The sequence below is a fragment of the Phascolarctos cinereus genome, unplaced genomic scaffold (assembly GCF_003287225.1).
Source record: "Phascolarctos cinereus isolate Bilbo 61053 unplaced genomic scaffold, phaCin_HiC Scaffold_726;HRSCAF=1367, whole genome shotgun sequence".
In the NCBI taxonomy this organism is placed as follows: Eukaryota; Metazoa; Chordata; class Mammalia; order Diprotodontia; family Phascolarctidae; genus Phascolarctos; species Phascolarctos cinereus.
In genome coordinates, this window is record NW_027556098.1 from 139,755,720 (window position 1) to 139,780,888 (window position 25,169).

General features: G+C 35.3%; 1 protein-coding gene across 3 annotated transcripts in view; it reads right to left on the reverse strand.

Annotated features, from left to right (window-relative positions):
• The window catches only part of CNTNAP5 (contactin associated protein family member 5), a 915,392-nt gene that overhangs the window by 458,102 nt on the left and 432,121 nt on the right, over positions 1-25,169 (reverse strand). For all 3 annotated transcript variants that reach the window (XM_020963128.2, XM_020963129.1, XM_078146792.1), the window contains one exon: positions 5,157-5,421. In XM_020963128.2, coding sequence (XP_020818787.1) covers positions 5,157-5,421 — 265 coding nt within the window. The remainder of the gene's footprint in view (positions 1-5,156; positions 5,422-25,169) is intronic.

The following is a 25,169-nucleotide window of genomic DNA, read 5'->3' on the forward strand; positions in this document are numbered from 1 at the left end:
AACTATCCCATCTCTTATATATGGTTTCATTTGGTATTGTTAGGGTGTTTGTTCCTGATTTCATAGCATGGCAGAATCTTAGAACTTGAAGTTTCCTCTCCTCTACAGGAATTCTTCAGTTATGAGAAAAATCAGTATTATATCATTATATTAATAACTAATTATTATTTTTTGATCTGTTCTTTTCCTCTTATTTTTGTTAGGACCCTACTTCTGAAAAGGTCAGTCGATCTCTGATAGGTATAACTGAGTAAGACAATCTTCTCCCAGAAGCAAGGCATCTGCATGGGCAGGAATTCTTACTTTTGCATAGAAACAAAAGTAAAGGCAGGGAATTTTTTGTTTGTAAACAAAAAGTCAGCCTCAGCCTTCAGGCTGTCTCCTTTTTCTTGATCCTAATTAGGGCTACCCACCTAGATGCCTGTGGGGGGAGAAAGTGAGGGTGGTGAGTTTGCACCAGCCTCCCTCACTTAAATCCAATTCACTTGCATGTTATGTCATCACTTCCTTGGTGTCAACTTCAAAGATTAAACACATCTTCAAATATCTTTGTTTCCCTTAACCTATGTTCTAGTACTATCACTTGTCACCGGTTTGATCTTATAAAACATATCTGTATCTCCTTTTTTTTTTAATTTGTAAAATAAGAGAACTGCAAAGAATAAATGGTCTCTATGTACCCTTCTTGCTCTAAGCCCATGATGTTATGATCCTACAGTAAGTCAATAGAATCCTTTAGATATACGCATAAGACAGATTTTCCTCAGATATGAAGTTTTTAAAAAGTGATAACAGATAAGGTTCTAGGAGTACATGTTGCTACTGTCCTGACTTTTATGCACGTCCACATATGTAAGGGCTAGAAGAAGGGGTCAGGTAAAAAGAGGGAGAAAAAAAATGACTTCAATCTTTAAACAGAATGGCATAAAAAAATATAGAGAGCTTTCATCATGTGCTTTAACTCCTTGATACTTCATCTACTGGAACAACTACATTCAGACAACTTCTATTTTGAGGATGAATTTAGTTTTTGCTTCCTTGTTTTGTTTCCAATGAAAGAGTCCAAAATAACATTAGAAAAATCATGTACAACATATGAAAGACTAGAAACAAGAATCAAGGTCTCTGAAATATGTCACTGCAGTTTTTTTTTCCTTAGGGTTACTTGGAGTCTACCTCTTCTTCCTTCCTTCCCTCTTCCTCCTTCTTCTCCTCCTCCCCCTCTTCCTCCTCCGTCTCCTCCTCCTTCTCCTTCTCCTTTTCTCTCTCTCTCTCTCTCTCTCTCTCTCTCTTCTCTCTCTCTTCTCTCTCTCTCTCTCTCTCTCTCTCTCTCTTCTGTCTCTCTGATTGAGAGATCTGGACAAGTCTTAGATGTCTTGGGTATATTGATTCCTAATCTATCCACACTAATATCTACTTCCTGCAAGGCAGCAACATCAGTAGGCCAACCAAAGTTACTAAAAATTTTGACTACTGAAACCAAGGGGACAATTCTACAGTATCTTGCAAATAATGGAGGTTACTTCGTTGGCTTCTATTTGCAATTTTCCTAAGGGTATGACTATATCCAGAATTGTTTCCCAAGTACTTCCTGAAGTGTTCTATGGAAGGAAGAAAAGAAGGAAGGAAAGGAAGGAAGGAGTGAGGGAGAGAGGAAAATAAGCATCTAATAAGCACCTACTATGTGCCAGGCACCATATTCAGTTCTTTGCAAATATTATCTTTCCCTTTATTCTCGTAACAACCTCGAAAGGTAGATGCCATTATTATTCCCATTTTACAACTGAGGAAATGGAGCCTACCAAGCTGTGTATATTCAGTTTATGTCTAGATAGTGAGGATACTCTGGCTTTTTAAATCTGAACAGAAGACTTTGTTTCTCTTGATAAGTGAGTCACTATGGAAGCAATCTAAATTTTGAGAAGCAAAAAAATAAAAAAATAAAAATAAAAAAGTCATCAGCTATTTAGAAGAAATGACCAGGAAGTTCACCATCTTCCAAATGAAGGAAGTACACAATGCAAGTAGTATACAGATAGGTTCCTTTCCAGATGTAAGCAGAAGTATATGGCTAATTAAGAAAAAAAAAATTAACTTGAGTAATTTTCACAAGGCAAATAAGAGGAGGTGGATGGCTTTTTTTTTTTTTGTCAGGCACTAGGGGAGTGTGACAGCTTTTACAAGTTTTTCTTCCAGTCATAAAACTGTTTTAATGGACTGAGATGCACTTAATAATACAACTACCACCTGGATGTTTTGGAGCAAAGTACCACTAGGGCCCATAGAATATTAAAATTGTATTTTTTACCTAGGGCCTACAAGACTCCACGTTCAAGAATCTCACCAATTAGAGACAGACTGCAACCAAGTTTTTATTTTTCTTTGTTAATCCAGGAAGTCTGAGCTCAGACTCATACAGCTCTGAAATTGGTTTCTTGCTTTTCCTTGACTGCAGTGTTTTCTCTCCTTGCTTCTAGCACTTCAGAAATATGCTTTAAGAACCTCTGAAGTGTCACCTTTTGCCTGAGGCCTTTTTTGCTCTCCTCCCACCCCCCACTCCAGAGTCTCAAATTTGCTTTGTTTGGATTTTATATACAGCTATTTCTGTTGATGTTTTCTTCTTTGCTATATTGAGATCTCCTTACTGGAAAATATAACTTTATGTTTGTCATTGTATCTCCAGTGCCTGGATTTGTTTCTCATATGCTTAGTAGAAACTTAATAAATGATTGATTCGTTTATTTGGTGAAACTTTTAGAATTCTCAATGATTATCTGAACCCAAATAAAACTGTGAAAAAGTCATTCAAAAACCCTTCTGGGTAGAGGAAATTATTCTTAGGTCTTACAATTTTCACAGGAAGACCCATTCAAGTTCTTGATTTTTAAGGAAAGATCACAGTGCCTCCAAATTCCAGCCAAAGTCTACATGTCACATCTAAATGTATAATACATCTGGTCTTTTGCTCTCCAATTTCAAACTTTTTTCTCCAATGAGGCTATCCCTCCAATATTACCCAGAATCCACCATGCTCTTTCCTCCTCTCAAGCTTTGGCCATGTTTTTTTTTTTTTTAGTTTATTTCCTCTGACACAGAAGATACTGCTTCCTTCGCCACAAATCTAAATCTTATTCTTCATTCCAGAACCATTCTCTTCCATGTGGCCATCCTAGGCCACTACTACATTGATTTTACATTCCTCTGAACTTCATTTTCACCCATTTTCCACATGACTTATTTTGGGACAATCTAGAATCTGGAAGGAAGGAGCCAATTCTCACATTTATTTATTTACTTACTTATTGATTGATTGATTGATTTGTTTATTTGTTTATTTAAGTCAATTGGGGTTAAGTGACTTGCCCAGGGTCACACTGCTGATAAGTGTCAAGCCTTTGGTTTGAGGTCAGATACAACTCAGGTACTCCTGACTTCAGGGCCAGTGCTCTGTCCACTGAGCCACCTAGCTGCCCCTACATTTCTTTATTTTTACCTCTCTTAGTCCCTACCACAAAGTACACAACACATGTCAATACTGTCAGGGATCTGGGATTTCATCTTTGCTGGTATTCATTCTATCAATGCATTTGAAAAACTTCAAGTTTTAGTAGATTATCCTCAAGAATTATTGGGGCTAAAAATTCATTACCTTATTGTCAAGGGGATAAAATGACTTATTTCAACAAGCTGGTACTCAAAAAATAGATACACACAGTCTATCAGTTGGCAAACATTCAAAGTCTTTCCAGCTTGGTAGGACCTGCCGGACCACTCTGTTAGCATAGACTTTAAGGATCCTGTGCCAACTTCACATAACAAGGAAGTATCAAAGTAGTCCTTCTGTGGATTCGCATAGTCAGTCACTCAATAAAAAAATGTTGGATTAAAAGGAAACCTCACTTTATTAAGGCCTGTTTGATTAGTTAGCTCAGAGAAGTATTTGACATTGTTTCTCAATTCATTTCTTGCCGGATGAATAAAGGCAGCTATTATTTCCATTCTCCTGCTGGAGATGGTAAGGCATAAAAAGTTGAAATAACTTAACCAAGATCACATGGTCAGAGATGAAGCAAGCTTAAAATAAAACAAACAAACAAACAATCAAAAACCAAAAACAACCCTGGCCTCTTTACTCACTGTTCAGTGGGCTGAGAGATGACACAATTTTCAGGGTTTTTAACTTCCTCCTCCATAATTTAAGAGAACACCATAAACATCATTTGAAGGAAGGAAGGAAGTACAATTCAAGGAGAGACCCATTCATCAAAAACGAAGAGGCCCTCCCTCCACTCTGAGTCCTTACCAACTATGTCAGTAAACCCTGCGCAAACACTAATTTATATAGAGAAAAGATTAAACAAATAGAAGAAATGAAGCTAATAGGGAATGAGGTGGGAAATGCAGAGCTAAGGTTAAGTTTTTACACTATTCTGTTGTTCCTTTCAGCACAGCATTGTACATCTTTGTTTCTATTAAATAATCCATAAAAAGGGTATGACTATGCAAAGCAAAAAAAATGCATATAAGATAGAAGGACTTATTTCTCTTTCTCACACACACACACACACACACACACACAAGCAAACACATACACACACACACACATAAAGGAAGGTGAGAGGTGAAAAACAAATGCTAATTGAAAAATAATTTGTTATTTTTTGAAAACAAAATATCCCAACAAAGAGGAAAATAAAAGGCTGTCATAAAAATAGATGAAATTAAAAAAAAAAAGTGTGTGTATGGACCATGAATAATACTCTGACAGCACAATGAAATCTCACACTATTGTTGAAATTTATGGTTGGTTTACTGTTAATCATCATCATCATTTACTTCACCTTTAATCCTAAAATTTTCTTCCTTCCTTTCATTTTTTCTGTACCATCATGTACTATCATGTCATGCAGTATGATCCTGGACATATTACACACATGATTGCTAACCGAAATAATTAAGAATACAGCAGTAAAGGACCTGACCACAGACTAAAATTCAGATGAAAAGAAGCCTGAAGAAGGGGCAGTGGAGTAATAACTTGTCTCTATGATGGGCAGATATACTCTTAAATTCTTATCAGAACTCTGCCAAATATCCTAAGGTTGGTTTAATGACTAAAAAACAAATTTGACTAGGGCAAGAGAAAGATCAGATACCTGGGGGGATTTCCATGGAGTGTTCTGTCATTTTCTGGATAATAAGCTTCAGCATCCCATCCTCTAGGTAGAGCAGCAGGATTCCAGAATCCTCTGACAGTGCCGTTGACAGGAGCAGACCATCTCGGTTCCAAGTTCGAAACTGGAAACTCACTGAGAGCCCATCAATTTGGGGGGTGCCAGGCAGTAACAAATAACTGCTACTTGAGTTGACAAAAGTGATGGGAACAATTTGTGGTTCTGAGCAGGAAAAAGTGACATTGCCCTGCAAAACAATAAAAAAGCAAACCCATAAAAGCCATTTTTTATTCTACAATCTGACAGTTGATATAAAACAACCACCAGAAGCTGACCTTAATTTCGGGATCACTCAACATTCAGCTACGAGTTATTAAAAGAAAATATGTCAAGTAGACTCATAGGCACAAGCTAAGTGGTTGTAGGTTCCTGTTTGGAGGTTCACAATGCCATCTGACATCCTGGGACACCTCAACTGGGGAGCCTGAAAAAGCTTTCAAATATTTCTAAGCAATTGAAGAAAGAAGATACTTTGCTGGTAAAAAATGGCCCAAGCAGAAATCAGCAGATGATATGCTGAAAGAGTATATTATGCCTAGATAATTATTAAACAACAGATCAGCACAGTGTTTTTAAGCACATATATTATTCACACACACACACACACACACACACACACACACACACACACACATATATATATATATAAAAATATAGCATACACATCCATGTGCATTTGATGCCAAATTTTAATCAGTTGACAGTCAATCAATAATCATTTATTAAACTCTTACTATATGTCAGGAACTGTGCTAAGTACTGGGAATACAAATAAGAAATATGATAGACCTTGCCCTCAAATAGCTTATAATCAAATTTGGAAAGGCAACATGCAAAATGGAGCAAAAAAGGAGAAAGGAGAAAGGTCAAGACAAATGCAGCTAGATGGAAAATGAGGAGATGCCTAGTCTAGGCAACCTCCATAAATGGAAGTTCTGAGATGAGCTTTTTCCACTTCACTCTCCAATCAGAGAGCTCCTAGGATCAGAGGGTACTGATGAGGGGGTGAGTATCAAGGCTGATGTGACAGGGAAGGTGATGAGGTTTCTGGAAGCATGATGGATAAGTTCAAAGGAATTCAGTCAGTCTGGAATTTGTTAATAGATTTAGAGTTAAAGAGATTTAGAAGCCATCCAATTGCATACTTTTTGTTTTTTGAGGAACCTGAGGACCAGGCAGGTGAGGTATCTTGACATAAGTAGTAAGTGGCAAAGCTATAATTTGAACTTAGATTCTTTGATTGTAAAATTAGCTTCTTAGCTATTCAGTATCATATAGACAGAACAACTAGTTGGATAATTACATATTATTACCATTATGACATAACAGAAGGAATTAATAAATCTAGAGTCAGAGGAGCAGTGGTAAACCCAAGATTAAAATTCCTCTGCAACATCATCAGTATAATTACTATTAACCAACTCAGTTCCAGAAACACCAAATAAATCAAACCTAAAACATTGCTAGGTACCTTGACTTAGTGGACAAAGTGCAAATCTCAAAGTCAAGAAGATCTGGTTTCAAATCCTACTTCTGACACATTAGCTAAGAAACCATGGATAAGTCACTTTTATGAATCTCAGTTTCCTCATCTATAAAATAGTGATGAAAATAATTCAGATGTTACTTCCTTCAGGATTGTTGTGAATCTCACATTAGACAACTCCTATAAAGTACATTAAACATGATACAAATATTAATTACTGTGAATATTATATGCTATGTATTTTATGATAAAATAAATTATGTCTTTAAGTAGTTTACAATTTTTTTACATTTATGAAGTGCCTGGGAATTTTACTTCAATAAGAGCCATACAGAACCAATTAACAGGCTCAGTCTGAATCCTCTGAGAACTGACATTATAAAGCAAATAGTATGGGTAGTGGCACACATAACAGACATAGACAGCTATGTGGCCCACTGGATATAGAGCTAGATCTTGAGTCAGGAAATCTGAGTTCAAAGCCATGTTCAGACACCAACTTGCTGTATGACACTACAAATTTTCCCTGCCTCAGTTTCCTCATGTGTAAAATAAAAACATTGCAACCAATGCCCCTAATGTTGATTCCAGTTCTAAATCTTATCCTGCGAACCTCACTAGAATCAAATGTAATTACATGAAAAAATATATAATTCCCTTCTCAGTCCTCAACAAATGAAATATATCATAATCAGTCTATTTTTAAAGGATTATCTACAGGGAAACCTTACATAACTTGGTAAACAGAAGAATTATATAAAGACTTCATTGTTCTAAAAAAGCAATGAATTTGGATAAGCAAATATGCCAGCTTCAAATAAATACCACAACTACTCACATATCCTATTTACCATTTCCATTAGGTACTAAATGCTAATCACCACAACAATGCTGTATGTTTATTCAAGTAAATTTAACACATTATTCTCTCTGAAAGATCCACAAAGGCATTCCTCAGGCAATAGAGTGTACCTTTTAGCCAATACAGAAAGACAGCCTTGGGAGAATACAATGGGACAGATATTCCCAAGCAATCCCAGAAACAAACAGCAGTTATGCAAAGGAAAACAAAGTGATCCACAAAGTAAAAGCTCCTAGGCCTGAAATGGCAGATAAGGAAAATGAATTTCTCTAAAATTTAATTTTCCCCAAAGGACAGACTGAATTGTAGAGTAAGAGGTTAGTAGAACTCTCATAACTCAAAAAGGTTAGAACTCTTTTTCTTTTCATCTTTCTAAGTCAGCTTTACAGCTCCAGTCAATAAACTTTTATCTTGGAAAACATGTGCATTGCATCTACTACATATTAACAAATTCCAGCTCCTTAGGTTACTGGACACAAATACTGTATCTCTCTTCTAATGCTCTTTTTATCACCATGTCTAGAAGCTTTTGTCTCCAGTATTCTTTAAGTGCTTGTGGTAACTTTCTCAAGTAAACTTATCACTTAGATAAATTCTGATGAAACACTGGACAGGAAAAATTTATCACTCAGTTCTTTGTTTCTTCAAGTTTAAGCTCCTTATAAGATTATAAGCTAGCAAGGGAAGAAAGGGTATCTTGATCTTTGAATCATTCCCCACACCCTACTGAACCTACTAACCACTACTTAATTAGGCCATAAATACAATATGTTGTCCTAAATGAACTGAACTGAATTTTTGCTTAAGATCTGGACCTGTGCTGACTAGGGAGTGAACCAAAGGGGATTAAATGAAAAGATATAAGAGAACAGAAAAATGAGAGAAGAGGTAAAGGCTGGAAATGATGAAAAGGAGAAAAGGATGACATCAAGGAAGAGAAAGAAAATTAATAGTCTAGGGAACTGTCCATCAGGATTGAAGACATTTTTTTAAAGATATACCTGTGTGATTTCCTCTGTTTGGGGAACTCCCTGCGGCACCTACAAAAATTGATAACTAAGTTCCTGTCCCCATTTTCAGTATGTGATAGAGGACTTCCCAAAGCTGAGGATGGCTGACTATCTACATAGCTCAGTTGCCCTTTATAAATGACAGAAATGGGGATTTGGGAGTATTTTCTCATTCTTTCACATTTCATTTTTTTCTGGTTTTGAAACATTCTTACTTATAACCTTAATATGTTCTAAGGAAAACCAAGAATTATTAGAGACAGAAGTCCAGTGACTAATCTGCCTTTCAACAGAAATATGACCACCAATGAAATTTAATTGCAAAGCATTATGTAATTCTTCTTTATTTCCTAGAAAGGAAAACACCTCCTCTACCTATACATTAGATAGATCTTACAAGACCTCGAGTTTGTAGAGAGAAATGTGTTATGTGTGTGTAATGCTGGGGGTATATGAAACAATGGAGATGAAAAGAAAGAAAAGTGAGAAGAAAATTTTCATTCCTGTCATTTTTAAACTCAGTAGTTCAATTGAACTGAAGATATCTTCTTGTCTAAACTACTCCCATCTGACATACAGACCTGAACTATTTAGCTCCCAGAGGGAATGGGGAACCTGGAGAGAAATTACTTCATTCTTGATTGTTGAATAAGATTCACAAGCACATGGCAAGAGTCTGGAGTGCCCTGCTCAGAAATGTTGTGCTCATTTAACATTTAATGGAGGTAGAAAGGAATGAGGCAGGAAGATAAACATAGTACGGACAAGTAAAAAAGTGTAACAATATCAAAGGTTTCTTGTATAGAATGTAGGGCCAAGAGCTCTTCTTCATGGATGTAAGAAGTTTCAAAATTAGAAGAGTGCTGACTCATAATAATGCTCTTTCCCTTCTTTCACTCTGCTTCTATACCAGTTCCCCAAGGGAATAATAGTCAGCTATTGGCAAATAAGTACTACTCAATATTGGGCCTACATCATATTTTTAAAGTTGGAAATCCTTCACACATTTTTTTTAAATGTAAGACAGCATTTCATCAAAATTCCATTTTTTTCCTTCCTTATAAATCCCAATGCATGGAACTAAAGAGAAAAAAAAATAGTTTCATGTAAAAGAACTGGGGAAAAACATATGTGTATCAAGGATAGATGCAATGTTTAGTCCTAAAATGACATAGCCTATGAATACCATGGCCGGCAATACTATTAATCTGATAAAAAAGAAATGTCTCCATCTGAAGAAAGCAGATAAATTTTCTCTCTCAGACCCAACACAATCTGTGGGGATCAGTTGTTTATCTCTGCCTCAGTTCTCTTTTTGTTAGAGGAGTGAGAGGTCTTATTCTGAGTACCTTTCAGAAACTAGAGAGGGCAGAAGGAGATTCAATGAGAGCTTTTCTTAACTTGGGGTCTGAGAATATGTCTATACATATACGTGTGTGTGTGTGTGTGTGTGTGTGTGTGTGTGTGTGTGTGTATATATATACACACACATACATATATATATAGTAATACATATCCATGTGTATATGCACACATATATATGTACCTACATATATGTATGTATGTATATATATATATGTGTGTGTGGTGTGTGTGTGGTGTATATATATATATACATACATACATATATGTATGTATGTATATATATATATATGTGTGTGTGTGTGTGTGTGTGTATATATATATATATATATATACAGGTATATACATATAAATTTATATGTGTGTGTGTTTGATGTGGAATTGAAGAGGGAAATATGAGAGGTGGAGTGTCAAAGAGAAAGAAGTCCAGTTTGGCTAAATCCTTGTGCAGGAAGGGGAATAACATCCTCTTGGAAATTATTGATAGAAATCATCCTAGTTGAGACTAGGAAAAGCTAAATAGGAATTTGGAAGACCTTAAAAGTCTTCTGACTGTTCTACTTGTGATAGAGTATGAGCTTAAGCAGAGATCTTAACCCCTTGCTCCAGAGGGAATCTGGCTCTCATTTGTCTACAGACCCCAGCTCCTTATCTCCCTTTGAAAGCCCTAGCCTCACCTTTTGACCTTACTCAGATGCCTTCCAGTTCCCTTCATTACAGGCCCCATAAAATCCTTAAACTTTCAGGTTCCTTATCAACTTCCCTTACCTCCCTTTGAAAGCTATTCACTCTCTCAAACCTCTCAATCAGAATTCTTACCTAGACCCTTTTTCCAGTACCCCCTGACCCCCACCCCCGGCCACCCAAAGTGATTTTATTGTATAAAAGATCCACCCTGGTCCCCATTCAGATGCTGAGAATCTCATGCACAAAAGGCTGAGATTTTCTCATGCCGCCTCATGCTTACAGACGTTACCAGGCCTAAGTGTTTTATCACTAATAAACTTTTCACCTGTCTGGAAGAAGATTTTAGTTGAATTCATTCAGGCAGGGCACGGTGTTGCAATCAGGAAAACCCCCAAACCTCTAGACCTCTTCACTTGCAAAGTAGGTTTATGAGAATTAATGTGATCGGACAGACTTTGGAGTGGGTGTCCAAACTGAGTTCTTTGGTACAAATGATTCCATACATATATATATATATATATACATATATATATATATATACACACACACACACACACACACACACACACACACACACACACACACATACATGCATACAATCTAATCATACCCTTCTATATATGATGCAAAATCTTATAATGAGTGTTGGATGAGTGTGAAAAACAACAGTAGGTGAAAGAAAAGTTACATATTTGGGAACCTGAAACAAAAATGAGGAACTAGATGAAATTAGGATAGGGGTAGAGACAAAGATGCTGATGGACAATCCATTCCAATTAGAATCTAGGAAGTATTTATTAAATGTCTACTATGTACAAGTTATTATGATAAACATAATACAGCCTGCTTCCCCATGGGTTACATATTCTAATAAAAATATTTAAATAAGTAATAACACAATTTTATAAGTAGTCTCATTTCCACTACAATTAAATACTAAAATAAAAATAGCACAAAATCCTCATAACAAAATCCATAGTGCAATAAAACAAATTTCTGAATTGGTCACATCCAAAAATGTGTATTTCCTTCTGCATTTTAAGTCCATTACCTCTTTGGCCAGAGGTGAGGGGTGTGTGTGTGTGTGTGTGTGTGTGTGTGTGTGTGTGTGTGTGTGTGTGTGTGTGTGTGTGTTTTCTCTTCAGATCTATAAACCCATGGTTTATTAGTGAGTTAATCAAAATTTAAAGTCTTTCAAAGTTGTTTTCTATATAACATCATTTTATAAATTGTTCTAGTCTTTCTCACTCCACTCTACATCAGTTCATAGAAATAATTTCAGTTTCCTCTGAAATTGTCCATTTAGTCATTTATTATGGCATAGTAATATCCTATTACATTTATATACCATATTTTATTTAGCCATTTACCAACTGGAAGCAATTCCCCCTTAGTTTCCACTTTGGGGCAACTACAAAAAGAACTGATATGCGCATGTATGTATACACATATGTAAACACATATGTATGTATATATACATATATGTATATATACATATATGTATGTATACATATATGTATATATATACATATATAGAGTGGGATGTGTGTATGTAAAATATCATCTCATTTTCTTTTCCTTTGATCCTTTTGGCATATAAGGTATAATCCTTTTGATCCTTTTGGCATTAGTGCTCTAATCAAATCAAAGAGTATATACTGTTTGGTACCTTTTGGAACAGAGTTGTTACAAATTGCTTCCAAGAATGGCTAGATCAATTTATAACTCCATCAAGAGTGTATGAGTGTATCTGTTTTCCCAAAGTCCTTCTATATTTGGCCTTTTCCTCTTTTATAATATTTGTAAATCTGATGGGTGTGAGATTGAACCTTAGAGTTTCCTTAACTTAAATTTTTCTATTAGTGATTTGGAGCATTTTATACAGTTGTTCATAGTCTGATTTCTTCTTTTGAAATATACCTTTCCATATCCTTTGGCCATTTAAATATTGGTGAATAGTTGTTGGTTTGAAACATTTGCATCAGACCTTAATCAGAGAAACTTTGCAAAGTTGTGTTTTCCTGTAACCTGTTTCCCTTCCAATTTTAACTGCATTTGATTTACTTATACAAAATGTTTGTATATAATTAAAAGTATCTAATTTATCCTCTGATAATTTCTATCACTTGTTTAGTCATAACCAGTCTCCCTATGAAAAGGAATTTCTTCACTCATCCTTTATTTTACTTATGGTGTCACCTTTTTTTGTCTAAGTCATTTACTTGGAGTTTATTTTACTAAAGGTGATATCAATTTTTTGTCAAACTGCTTTTCAGCACTTTTATAAGATGTTGTTATTGTTAAATAAGGAGTTTTTTCTCATTACACGGGGGCTTGGGGTTTATTAAGCACTATGCTATCTTCTTCATTTGTTTCAGTATGTTATATGTCTTATCTGTTTTGCTGATTTACTCTGTTAATGAGTGCCAAATCATTTTAACAATTGCTACTTTATAGTAAACTTTAAGATATGGTATTGATAGATCCCTTTCTTCCCATTCAAAAAAATATTTCCCTTAAAATTCTTGAATTTTTTACTCCACATGAATTACATAATTGTTCTGGTATTACAAAACAATCATTTGGTATTTTAATTTATATAACAATAAATAGGGATAATTTAGAGAACATTGTAATTTTTATTATATTGGCTCAATCTACTCATGAGCAATTCATATTTCTCTAATTATTTAGTATATTTTTATTTCTTCCATGAATATTTTACTATTGGATTCATATCATCTCTTGGTATACCTTAGTAGAAATACTCCAAATATTTTATAACCTCTGTTGTTGTTTTGAGTGGAATTTGTCTAACACTTTCTGATAAATTTTGTTGGTAACATTAAGGAATACTGATGATTTATATTGATTTATTTCATATCACAGAAATTTGAAGAATTTACTTATTATTTATTTATTTATTTTTGCTTCTAGAGGGAAGTGGGGCAAGGGAACATACATTTATTATGTTCCTACTATGTGCCAAATACCACACTGAGGTTTTTCCATATATTATTTCATTTGATCCTCACAAAAACCCTGGGAGCTAGGTGCTATTATTATCTTCATTATATGAATCTAAGGTAGCAAAGAGTTAAGTGACTTGTCTATTGTCATACAGTTTACAAGTGTCTGAGGTAATATTTAAACTCTGGTCTTCTTGACTCAAGATACAGAATTCTTTCCAAAACTCAACAAATGGCAGAGTACTGATACAACACTCTTTCCATTTCACGATGTTGCACCTTAATAATTACTACTTGTACTAAAATGATTGATAAGAAAAAAGAAAGAAAAAAAGAAATAATAGCTCTCTCTGTGTTGATTATCTTCACTTTATTACACACGCACACACATAACAGGCTGGCACAGTATATAGAACACTGGGCTTGGAATCAGGAAGACTCATCTTCATGAGTTTAATGCCGTATACAACACTAACTGTATGACCCTGTGCAAATCACTTAACCTTATTTGCCTCAGTTCCTTATCTGTAAAAGAAGCTGGAGAACGAAATGTATCATTGCTAAGAAAAGGAAGACATGACAGTCAGACATGAGACTAAAATGACTGAACAACATGGATAGATAGATAGATAGATAGATAGATAGATAGATAGATAGATAGATAGTAGACAGATACTCACACACAGTTGTTTGTTGTTGTTTCCAACATTAAACTGTGAGCTCTTTGTTTAAATATGCTTCTCCCTTCCTTCCTTCCTTCCTTCCTTCCTTCCTTCCTTCCTTCCTTCCTTCCTTCCTTCCTTCCTTCCTTCCTTCCTTCCTTCCTTCCTTCTTTCTCTCTTTCTTTCTCTCTTTCTTTCTTTCATATCCTCATTGATTGGCACAGTGCCGACACACAGTAGATACTTAAAGTAAATGTTTACTGACTTTGTTTCATAACAAAAATACTATGGTTTCAGGAATCATATCTTAAATGTGTTAATTTTAAGACTGATCACTCTGTTACAATTCTAAGCCATGTGCATATTATATTTAATTAGATCAAGTTAGTTATATCATTACATTAGTTGGTCAGAGTTATAAATATTTTGAAACAAAAAAAAAGTTAGTCTAAATTAGTACTCAGCTAATTTTAACTTTTGTTCTGTGACCCCAGTGGGTCATGAAGAACCCTGTGGGGTCTAGCAGTTCCTATATAAGTAAGAATGTATTTAAGGCAAGTGAAAGCAGGAAAAGGAATAAACATTTATATAGTATCTACTATGTGTCAGGCACTGGGCAAAGTGTTTTATAAATATTATCTCATTTGAAAGGGTAAAACTATTTATAGAAATTGCTCAACCTCAGTAGGCAACCTGTTCCAGAGTTAAGAAGACAGTCTTCCTTCTTTCAAACTAGTTATATGAAGGTTTTTCCTCCAATTAAAAAAAATCATCATTATCATAATCAACATGAGGAATATTTAGAATGGCTACTGTCTCTAAGGTATGGTGCTACAAAGTGGGAATGCAGAGATTCTGTTTCTGCTCTCTTAAAGCCTGCGCTCCAGTTGGGGAAACAGGGTATCTACACAAAATATCCAAAGTAGCATATGATTTATTTAGTATCTTCTACGTTCAAGTATTGTGCTAGCTCTAGAAAGGGATACAAAGATAGAATTAGATGCTGTCCTGCCTTCAAGGATGTTACAATCTACTATGTTTGATGGGGCACTAATGATGGATCCCTAAAAGGCCCTGGACTTTCCTAAAAGGTCCTTGCTTTCACCTGGGGCACCTGGCCCTTCTGGGTATTTCTCTTTTACCTCCCAGTCACCCAAGGTATTGATCACTCCCTGACCACTGTCAAGTGGTCAAGTGCCCATCTTGCCCCCATTAAATTGCTCAGATTCCTTAAGAGTCTGGCCCACTTGTCTTCTCATTACAAAGGCTCAGATTTTTAAAATCTGGCCAATAGGGTGGATTCTGAAAATCTCGCCCACTCCAACTGGTGTTTTAATAAACCTTGTCTTCGGCCGAAAAAAGACTTGGGTCAAATGCATTTGAGGCACAACTCATGTTGTTTGCCCTTGAATTTTGGGGTTCCCAGCACCCCTAGATCTCAATATGTTGACATGACTTAACTCATTATCCCATTGGATCTATTTCCTTTTGACCTAGAGCTTTTATTGGAAATGGAGAATATAAAAATGTCTTCTTACCTAATCTATTGTTGTAAAAAGCTGTAGTGTCTTATTATTCTTTTTTGTCAAGTGAATTGTCATTCCCCTGGATCAATCTCACAAGCAAATGGAAAAAGTGGCTGTCTGGCATTTTGGAAAGAAAACTCAATTCAGATTCAAGAGATTTGGATTGGCATTTGCCCTCTTACCCTTACTAGCCATGAGACCAAGGGCAAGTCATATCCTAATAGAGTGTTAGTTTAATCATTTATAAAATGATAAACCATAGGGATTTTGTGAAGAAAGATCATTGTAAATCTTAAGGCCTTACATAAATATGAGCTATTATTTTAGAATAGAAAGCATCATAATCTTAAGGCTATTAGTCAAATTCTCATTTCTCTGAAATATCAACCATTTGAAATTCCAAAATTAAGACTTTACTCCTTTGGGTCTTACACTTTCTGCAGCCTGCAAACAATTAAAAAGTGAATTATCCTGGAATGTGTTAAAGTGATAAACTAGCACTTTAATTATCAATTAACAACTTACTTGACAGTCAGATAGTGGAGAGTCTCTGACAGAAAGAGATTTTGAATTCACCTAGGATCACTGTACATCTTAACTTGTTTTAGAGAACCTTCGCAAGTTCCTCATATAAGGTCCCTATTTATTCATTTTCTACAGTGGATAAGGACGTAGGTACATTCACAATGATATTTTTGCTTATGGTCACCAAGAGCTCTGCCGAGGAGAAATGACCAATTGTCCATGAAATGAATTATTCACATTGCCTTTGGGCACACTATCAAATCAGCTATGACAGCTCCCTTATGTGAAATCCTTATCTAAGGACTAAAATATTGATGTCCTACTGGAAGAATTTAATAATATTAATTTTGACATTCTTGCTTTAAGTGAAATCAAAAGATACAAGGAAGCTAAAGTTAAATGGAAGAATGGCTCAAAGGTATTCCTTAGAGAGGCAAATAAAAAAGGAGCTGGTAAAGTGAGGCTTCATTATGCCATAATTTACTTTAATAGAACAAACATTTATTGAATGTCTAGTATATATAAGGCACTGTGGTAGTTTCTGGGGATACAAAGATAAGAAATGATACATTTCTTGCCTTCAAATAGCTTACAATCTATATTCATTCAAGCTTTGGTAGAAGGAGGGGAAGAAATAGACTTGGAATCCTTATTGCATTGTGCTGGATTCTGTCAGCAATCACAATAGCCTGTTAAAATTCATCCAGGGGGAAGCTAGTTGGCGCAGTGGATACAGCACCAGCCCTGAAGTCAGGAGGACCTGAGTCCAAATCCGATCTCAGACCAAACACTTGATACTTCCCAGCTGTGTGACCCTGGGCAAGTCACTTAACCCCAATTGCCTAAAAATTAAAAAAAAAAATTCATTCAGCTTCTAATCTGTTAAGAGTACTTGGAAGAGGAAATCGTTTCTAATGTAGACCTGAAGTTTACGATCATCTAAATATAGTAACTAGAGAACAATCATCAAAGTTCATTTAAAAATAAGGGGAATCTTTTGAAGTTGCTACATTTACACTTTACCTTGGAAAGCCACTTCAGAATTTTACTGGGTAAGCTTTCCATCTGTGGATTCAGAATACATTTTGTTTTGTTTTGTTTTGTTTAATGTTAAGCCTAGAGCTTCACATATGCAATCTTGAATTGAGATACAAACATGGAAGAGGCTAGCTCCTCTTGCAACCAGAATATGATATGAGAGTGCCATTAGCCATCAAATCTAAGTAAAATTGTTGATAAATATTATGATAGAGCTTAAATATCCACCCAAGTTTTCTTATTAGGAGAACTTTTTTTTTTGTGGTGCTGGTGGTGGTGGTGGGGTGCTGTTTGTTTGTTATCAGGTACATTGACACTTGGGAAAAATAAGTCTGTCCTTCTGAGACTCTGGTCCTACTCCTCTTTTGAAGGATGATTTAATATTAGCTAATTTTATTTGCAGTTAAAGAATCATTAATGTGCTGGAAGGGAGAAAAGTGAAGCAATTATCAGGCTTCTTCTTGAAAGATGAGATAACTCACCAGATTGACCTTAGGAATGGAAGCCCTGCTGCTCAGCTATGTCATCAGGGGAGACAAGAACCTTCCACAAGGGGTGTCCTACGATGCCTTTGTCAAGTGTTTACATTACAGAACTCCCTGGAGGTCAGGAGTCTTTTCACAATACGAACCTCTGATGCTTAACAAATTATTGCTACCTGATTGACCTAGATGCTAGCAAGATCACAGAGACAATGATAATTATAGCTGTAAGCCTAAGACTTGATCACATCTATCAACATGAAACTGAAGCAGAAAATCCCACATGGATGTTCAAATGTTGATCCCTATCCAGATACAACACAGCGTCATGGAAACAAGTCACCGACACAGAAGATCTGTTTTCTAATCCTGGCTCTGACACTTGGAAGTTACATGACTTTGGGCAAATCATTTTTTTTCTAATTTGATTAACAAGAAATAATAACGTATATTTTGAGTAGTGACTAGTCATATTTTTACTTGTGACATGAAGACCAAAGTTGATTCAGGGATATGATCTTGGATATGTTCATTTTAAGACTGATCACCTTTATATAGTGTAAATCATATGGCTATTGCAGATAACTAGATTAAATTGGGTTGCTCATTCTGTTACCTGTGTCAGGGACGTTTTTCCATTCCCTTTGAACCAAAAAGTTAACGTAAATTTTCATTTAGCTCTATGTTAATTATTCCCTATTTATCAGGTATATTGCTTAATTTGTATATATTTGTTTGCATGTTGTCTCTCTCATTAGATTGTAAACTCCTTGGGTGCAGGAACTGTCTTTTGCCTCTTTTTATATCCACAGCACTTAGCACATTGCCTGGGACGTAGTAGGTGCTTAAAAATGTTTGTTGATTGATTTATGATAGTGCCTAGAGCACTGAATTCGGATCAGGAAAAATTGACTTTATAACTTGTCTCAGAAACTTAACAGCCCTGTGACCTTGACCATGTAACAATCTCTTAGCCTCAGTTTCTTCTAGAGATAATAACAGCACCTACCTTTCAAGATTGTTGTGAGGATTACATGACATAAAAGAGTTAAATGTTTTGCAAAACTTCAAACATTATATAAAAATTGGATATTATTTTATTATTATTATCATTGAATAAGGAAAAGGAAATTGTGAGGGCCTTTAAAACAGAGCAGAGAAGTTCACACCTATGTAGTACTTTAAAGTTTATAAAACACTTTCCTCAAGAAAACTCTAAAAATAAGTATGAGGAAACCAGAGCTCACTGAACTTAATTCAACTGCCTACTGTGAAGAAACTTGAACACAGCAGAGTAGGGCTCAAATTCAAGTATTTAGGATTGTCTTGAAATTGATATTATAGGAAACTAAAGGTTTTTTAGGACTAGCTGGGGAGGATGAAAATCGTATTTAAGAAAAAATATTCTGGTGGTAGAAAGCAGGATGAATTTTGAAAGGAAAGATTGAAGGCAGGAAGGATAAAATGGCAGCTGGCACATGATCCTAATTCAGGCATGACTCAGCAAGGACCTAGAATAGACTAAATCCCTAATAACTGCCTTTATTTTATCTTTCAATTAACATAGATATTGACCAAACAGAGAAAAGCTATAGAGAAAGCTGGAGATCCTTTCATTTTGCAATTAACATATAAACATAAGCCCTCCTTCTGACAGACTGACTTGGGACCTTTTATTCTGAGATATATTTTTGCTTCTCAGGGATGTAGTTCGTGCTATGTCTCTACGTTTTCACATGAAGGTCATTCAGAACCTTAGAAAAATCTCAGTGGGGTCCTTTATTTGGGAATAGGTGAGGGTGTGCAGGCACTACTGTAAACGTAATAGCTGTCTATACATCATTTTACTTCCCTGGCCCTCAGTGTCCTTCAGAATAAAGTGAGGGCTATAATGTCTGCCTCCTGCCTGCCAGACACAGATGTTTCAGGGATGGTTCAGCTAATAAGACCACTACCCATATGTCATCCCTCCACTTACTGCTCTTCATAACATTAACGCAATGATTTGTGGAATAGTGTATCTGACTATTTCTTGGAAAAAAAAATATCCTGTACCAAAGCAGGTCATCTATCAAAGCTAATATTACTGGGGGAGCACTCAACTCATTATTTAGGCTTTTTGCGTAGGAGAAAAACGGCACAGTTTATTTATACTCTTTCCTGGATTTTTCATTCTCTTTTAAAAATCTGATGAAAAATCCAAAAGCTTTTTTTCCCTGATGACTTCAAATAACTGCTCAATAACTGGTCACTTTAGAAATTCATAATGATAGTTAAAAGTTAATGTGTTTTCATCTTGGACAAGAAAGAGTTACAAAGTTAAAGTTTTCTATAATGTTTATGAAATGTTGCACCTCATACATAAAATTCCTTATGTGGCATTTATTTGGTGTAAGTTGAGTAAGGAAGCTAACTGGAAAAAAGTAAATGATTTAGAAACAGATTTTTCTAGAATATGTAGATGGCACAGATTGCATTTGAACAAAATGAACAAGATGGGTTAGATGAAGTTGCAGGGAATAAGCATCTGGGAAAGGGAGAACAATGCTGTGTTATTTTGTTCTTCAAAGTATTTCTACAAAGGCAAAAAACATTTATCAAAGAGAATTCTCAGTAGGATAAAACATGATTCCTGACATAAGCTCAAGAGATTTAGGGCCTCACTATAAAATGAAAGGTTTTCTCTAACAAATCCAGATGACTCTCTAGGTCATTGGCCAAGACATAAGACAAAGGTGATATTTGTCCATGTGGAAATATATTTTCCAGGCTTTAGACTATGGTAAACAGAAGATGGCAGTTTAAATTCTGTATCTATAGGAAAAAAAGACTATGAATATCAGACAATATCTAACACTATCCTTCTCCTCCGTCATCATCATCATCATCATCATCACCATGATGTTAGTTCAATTAAATTTACTCAAAGATGTACTAATGATCTTACATATTTTGTATTTAAGAATCAATTTCTTTAAATAATTTCAAATCAACTGAAAGAGTGCTTTTAAGCATCTATTATATATGAGACACAATGTTTGGTAATGTAAATGATGGGGGGAAAATGATGCATTCTTTACTCTCAAAGAATTTGCATTCCAAAAAGCTTTTTTTACAAGCCAATCATCCCCTTATAGAATGTAAGTGGGAGTCAGTTGCCATAATTCCCCTTGCCAGAAATGAAGATGGGTGACTTCACTGAAATTTCTATATTGACTAAGAACACATTTTCTTTCAATCAATTAGAATTAGTTACTTTTGCAATTCAGACATGTCTCAAGACACTACCAAAGCTATTGTTGAAAGGGTTTGCTTGTTAGAATCACGGATTTAAAATATCAGTGTTAACCCAGGCATTATTTTATAAATGAGGCAAGTAAAACCTAGAGAATAAAAACAAAGATACACAATTACCAATGAAAACATTTTCTATGTTAAATGAAAGAGATAGGATCAGAACTCAACTCCTGTTATTCCAGTTAGTGTTTTTTAATTAAAGCCATAAGAAAAAATGATACCCCATGATCCACTTTTTATCTAAATGTAAATATACATGATGGTATATATATATATGTATGTGTGTGTGTGTATGTATATATGTGTGTGTGTGTATGTATATATATGTGTGTGTGTGTGTGTATGTATACATTGTGTATGTATATATGTGTGTGTATGTGTATATATATATGTGTGTATGTATATATGTGTGTATATACATACACACATGTATATATGTATATGTGTACATGTGTGCATGCACGCATGTATGTATACATACTATCTATTCATGCTTATGTGATTGCATATAATAGACATCTAGCCAGATACTTATATTCCTATATACCCACAGACAAACATATAAATATCTGCCTATATACTTCATGTACCTACAGATATAGAAAGATCTAAAAATATGTTTATCTCCATTTCTATCTCTCAATTTAGTTATTATTACTCTATCTAAAACTCTTTGTCCAAAAACAAACAAACAAACAAACAAACAATGCATTGAGGCACTAACTGTAATGTAGAACATTATTTTATCATTTAGGTAAGTAGAACCCTTTAGGCCATGGAAAACTCCAAATTCCTTAGCAAGACCCTTATCTGGTTGCTCAGGCTCCAGCCCTCAGATCATATCTCTGGAAACCTCCAAATTCCTTAGCAAGACCCTTATCTGTCTGCTCAGGCCACAGCCCTCAGATCATATCTCTAGAAGCCTCCATTGTGAGAAAGTTTGCAGAGCATTATCATATCTAGATAGAGGGAGAGGGGTGTCCTTGACCAGCCAAAAAATAAAAAAATAAAAAACTCTTCCTCTTGCCAGACTTCAAAGATCCATCCCCCTCCCTGTCCTGTATACTCCCTATATAAACCCTGGCTCGACCCCTGATGAGGGCTGCTTGATTTGGATGTGAATATCCCTGGCAGCCTCGCGCTAATAAAGTCCACAATTTAAAATTAGCCTGGGTGGTCAACTCGCTAATTTCTCGGTATAACATAACCAATTTTAAAAATACATATGGTGTTCTGTATCTTAACCTGGGAACAGATTTATAAAATTGGGAAGATGGGGGAAGTGTATCAAGAGTTTAATGGAATCTATCCATTTGCTTTGGAATGTTTGAAATCAGTCATTTTGGGAAACAAAAGTGAGGACTAAACATTTTAAATTAACATTATAATAATGCATGCTTCGAGTACTGTACACACTCTCGAATGGGTCATTCGTTTTCCAATTGTTTATTACATGAAGATATATTGACACAGGATAGAGTATTTGAAAAGAAATAGTCAGATGTTTTTTAATGTCTGTTTTAAGCTGTTAGCTTTACTACATTTCAGGATGCAGAGGATCATCTTACAGTCAAATAGAGCCAGAAAGACTAAATTGAATTATTCCAGTGGAACAGCTGTTAAGTCTCAAAGGAGATGGGCAGATCCACAAGAACAGAATGACAAATAACAATAGGGATGCCTACTGATCTCAGGATGCCAAAAGACACCTGTGTGTTTGCTGATGTAATCCCTTTTGAGATTTACATAACTTCATAAATCATGAACACTTGATGCACACTTGGTGACTGAATAAATAATTTCTAAAATCCACCAAAACCACCTGGACCTGCTGAGCACACTATAATTATGGTGCACATATAAAACACTGGCTAATGAGAGAACCACCATTTCCTTTAAGACTGCATTGCTTTCACGTAGCTATTTTCAAGCAAATCTGCATTTGAAGCTGACATAGCACCTTTGGAGAAAACTAAGCTTATCTGGTTAAGAAGAAAAAAGAAACGGTTTCAACTTTAAACACTTAACAATGAAAACATTTTCTTCAGACATGAGTTCCAAAAGAAGATGATAATATTTTTAATGGCTTAAGTCTTTACTTAAGCAACATGATGTCAGCCATTTGGGGAAAAAAGAAAGAATAATGACATTTTAAGTTATAAAAGTTAAGATGTAAAGTCTTTTACTATTATAGGAAAACAGTCTTCATAGATTTCTCCTTTCAGGTGCAGTAGCACTAAATGGATTCAGTATTCCCCAAATTAAGAATACAGTCAATTGAGGCCTGAGGGATAAAATATTCCAGAGGAGCTTTAAACAAAATGATTAGTACTTCAGGACTTGAAAGAGACCAAAATGTGGTTTAGAGTATTGGTCTGGGTGTCATTGGGAAAAGATGGCAAGTAAAGTTGCCAACATTCACTCTCCTGTGTTCTATTTCTGCATTTGCTTCTTTCCTCTCTTCTACTTCATTGTACATATTTAATATACCTTCCTTTTAAATATATTTCATAATATCCAAATGTGGTGGCTTGCAGTATAAATGTTGCCATAGGAATCCTAGATATTTATAGTTCACTCCCATACATACACAGATTTCAAGAGTGAACTCAGCATAATTAAAATACATTTTCTCAACCTTTATATGTCCTAAATTCTTTGCCAACTATTAGGAAAACATTAGACAAAGAATTGTACTTGAAAATGTTATGTGCTGATCACACCAAAGAATGTTAAACTATGGATTCTATAGGTAATATTCCCACTGTAAGAATCACCATATCACTGGCTTGAGCTAAGAGGCACTGAAAGCTGATGTGCTATTTATCGGGAATATTTGAATGATCACCTTAATAAGTCATATAAGCTGCCTATCTGTGCAGTATTACATGGTAGAGTCTAAATCTCCTGGACATAGAGTTGAGCAAAATCCTAAACTGGACATTAATGAGCAAATTATACATAGAAGATCAAAGGTGGAATATATTCAGTGGCTTTAAGAGAGCAAGTATAAATTCCACACTCTACTTCCTTTTCTTTGAAAGTATCCCCCTTTCAGCTATGCTTCTGACACTCTAGACTTAACAACCTTTACTCAGTTGTCTTTTCACTCTGAAACTTTGCCTGGAGCTTTCTCACTCTGGGAATATCCCTCCACCATACTCATCCCCAACTCTCAGTGGCTAATTGATTCTGGGGCCTCAATTTTGGGGATGAATCCAGACCTACCCCGGTTCATTCTTATCCTACTTGCACTTCCAACTCTGTCTTTTGCCCCATGATTCCATGTGACTATTCCTCACTATTTTCTCTTTTCAATGACTTTTCATGCATCATCTTCCTCTCATTAGAATTTAATCTCCCTGAGGGCAGGGACTGTTTTTGTTTGTATTTGTATCCCTTGTGCTGGGAACCTAGCCAGGCACATAATGAGTATGTAATAAATATTTATCCCCCACCTGCTTGAGTCACATTCTACTTATCTGTGAAATGTAGATAACATCTACCCTGCAACCTCATAAAGTTGTGAAAAACAAATAAAACTATAAACTTAGAAAGAGTTGTAAATTATGGAATAGTCTTTAATAGCTGGCTATTATTAAAATTATTATATAAAATACCAATATTGATGATACATTTATATTTTGCTAAGATATTTGCATATTCCCCTATATTCTGGGCCTAATAGGTATTTGATTAATAATATGAGTAATAATTCTGACATATTTTAATGTATTTGTGATCTTACTGAGTGTCTCCAGTGACATGCCTGACCGTCCAGTGTTAACCCTGTCTAAGACTTTTTATAAGTGGTGGTGGTAAGTATTTTCACTGACAACCTAAATAATTGTTGTATTTAATACAAAACTCATAGACACACACCACCATCATTAATAATTTTAGCAGCCTATTATTATAAATGGGAAGTTAGATGGCTCAGCACATAGATTACTGGGCCTGGAATCAGAAAGACCTGAGTTCAAATCTATCAGCCTACACTTACTAACTGTGTGACCTTGAGCAAATCAT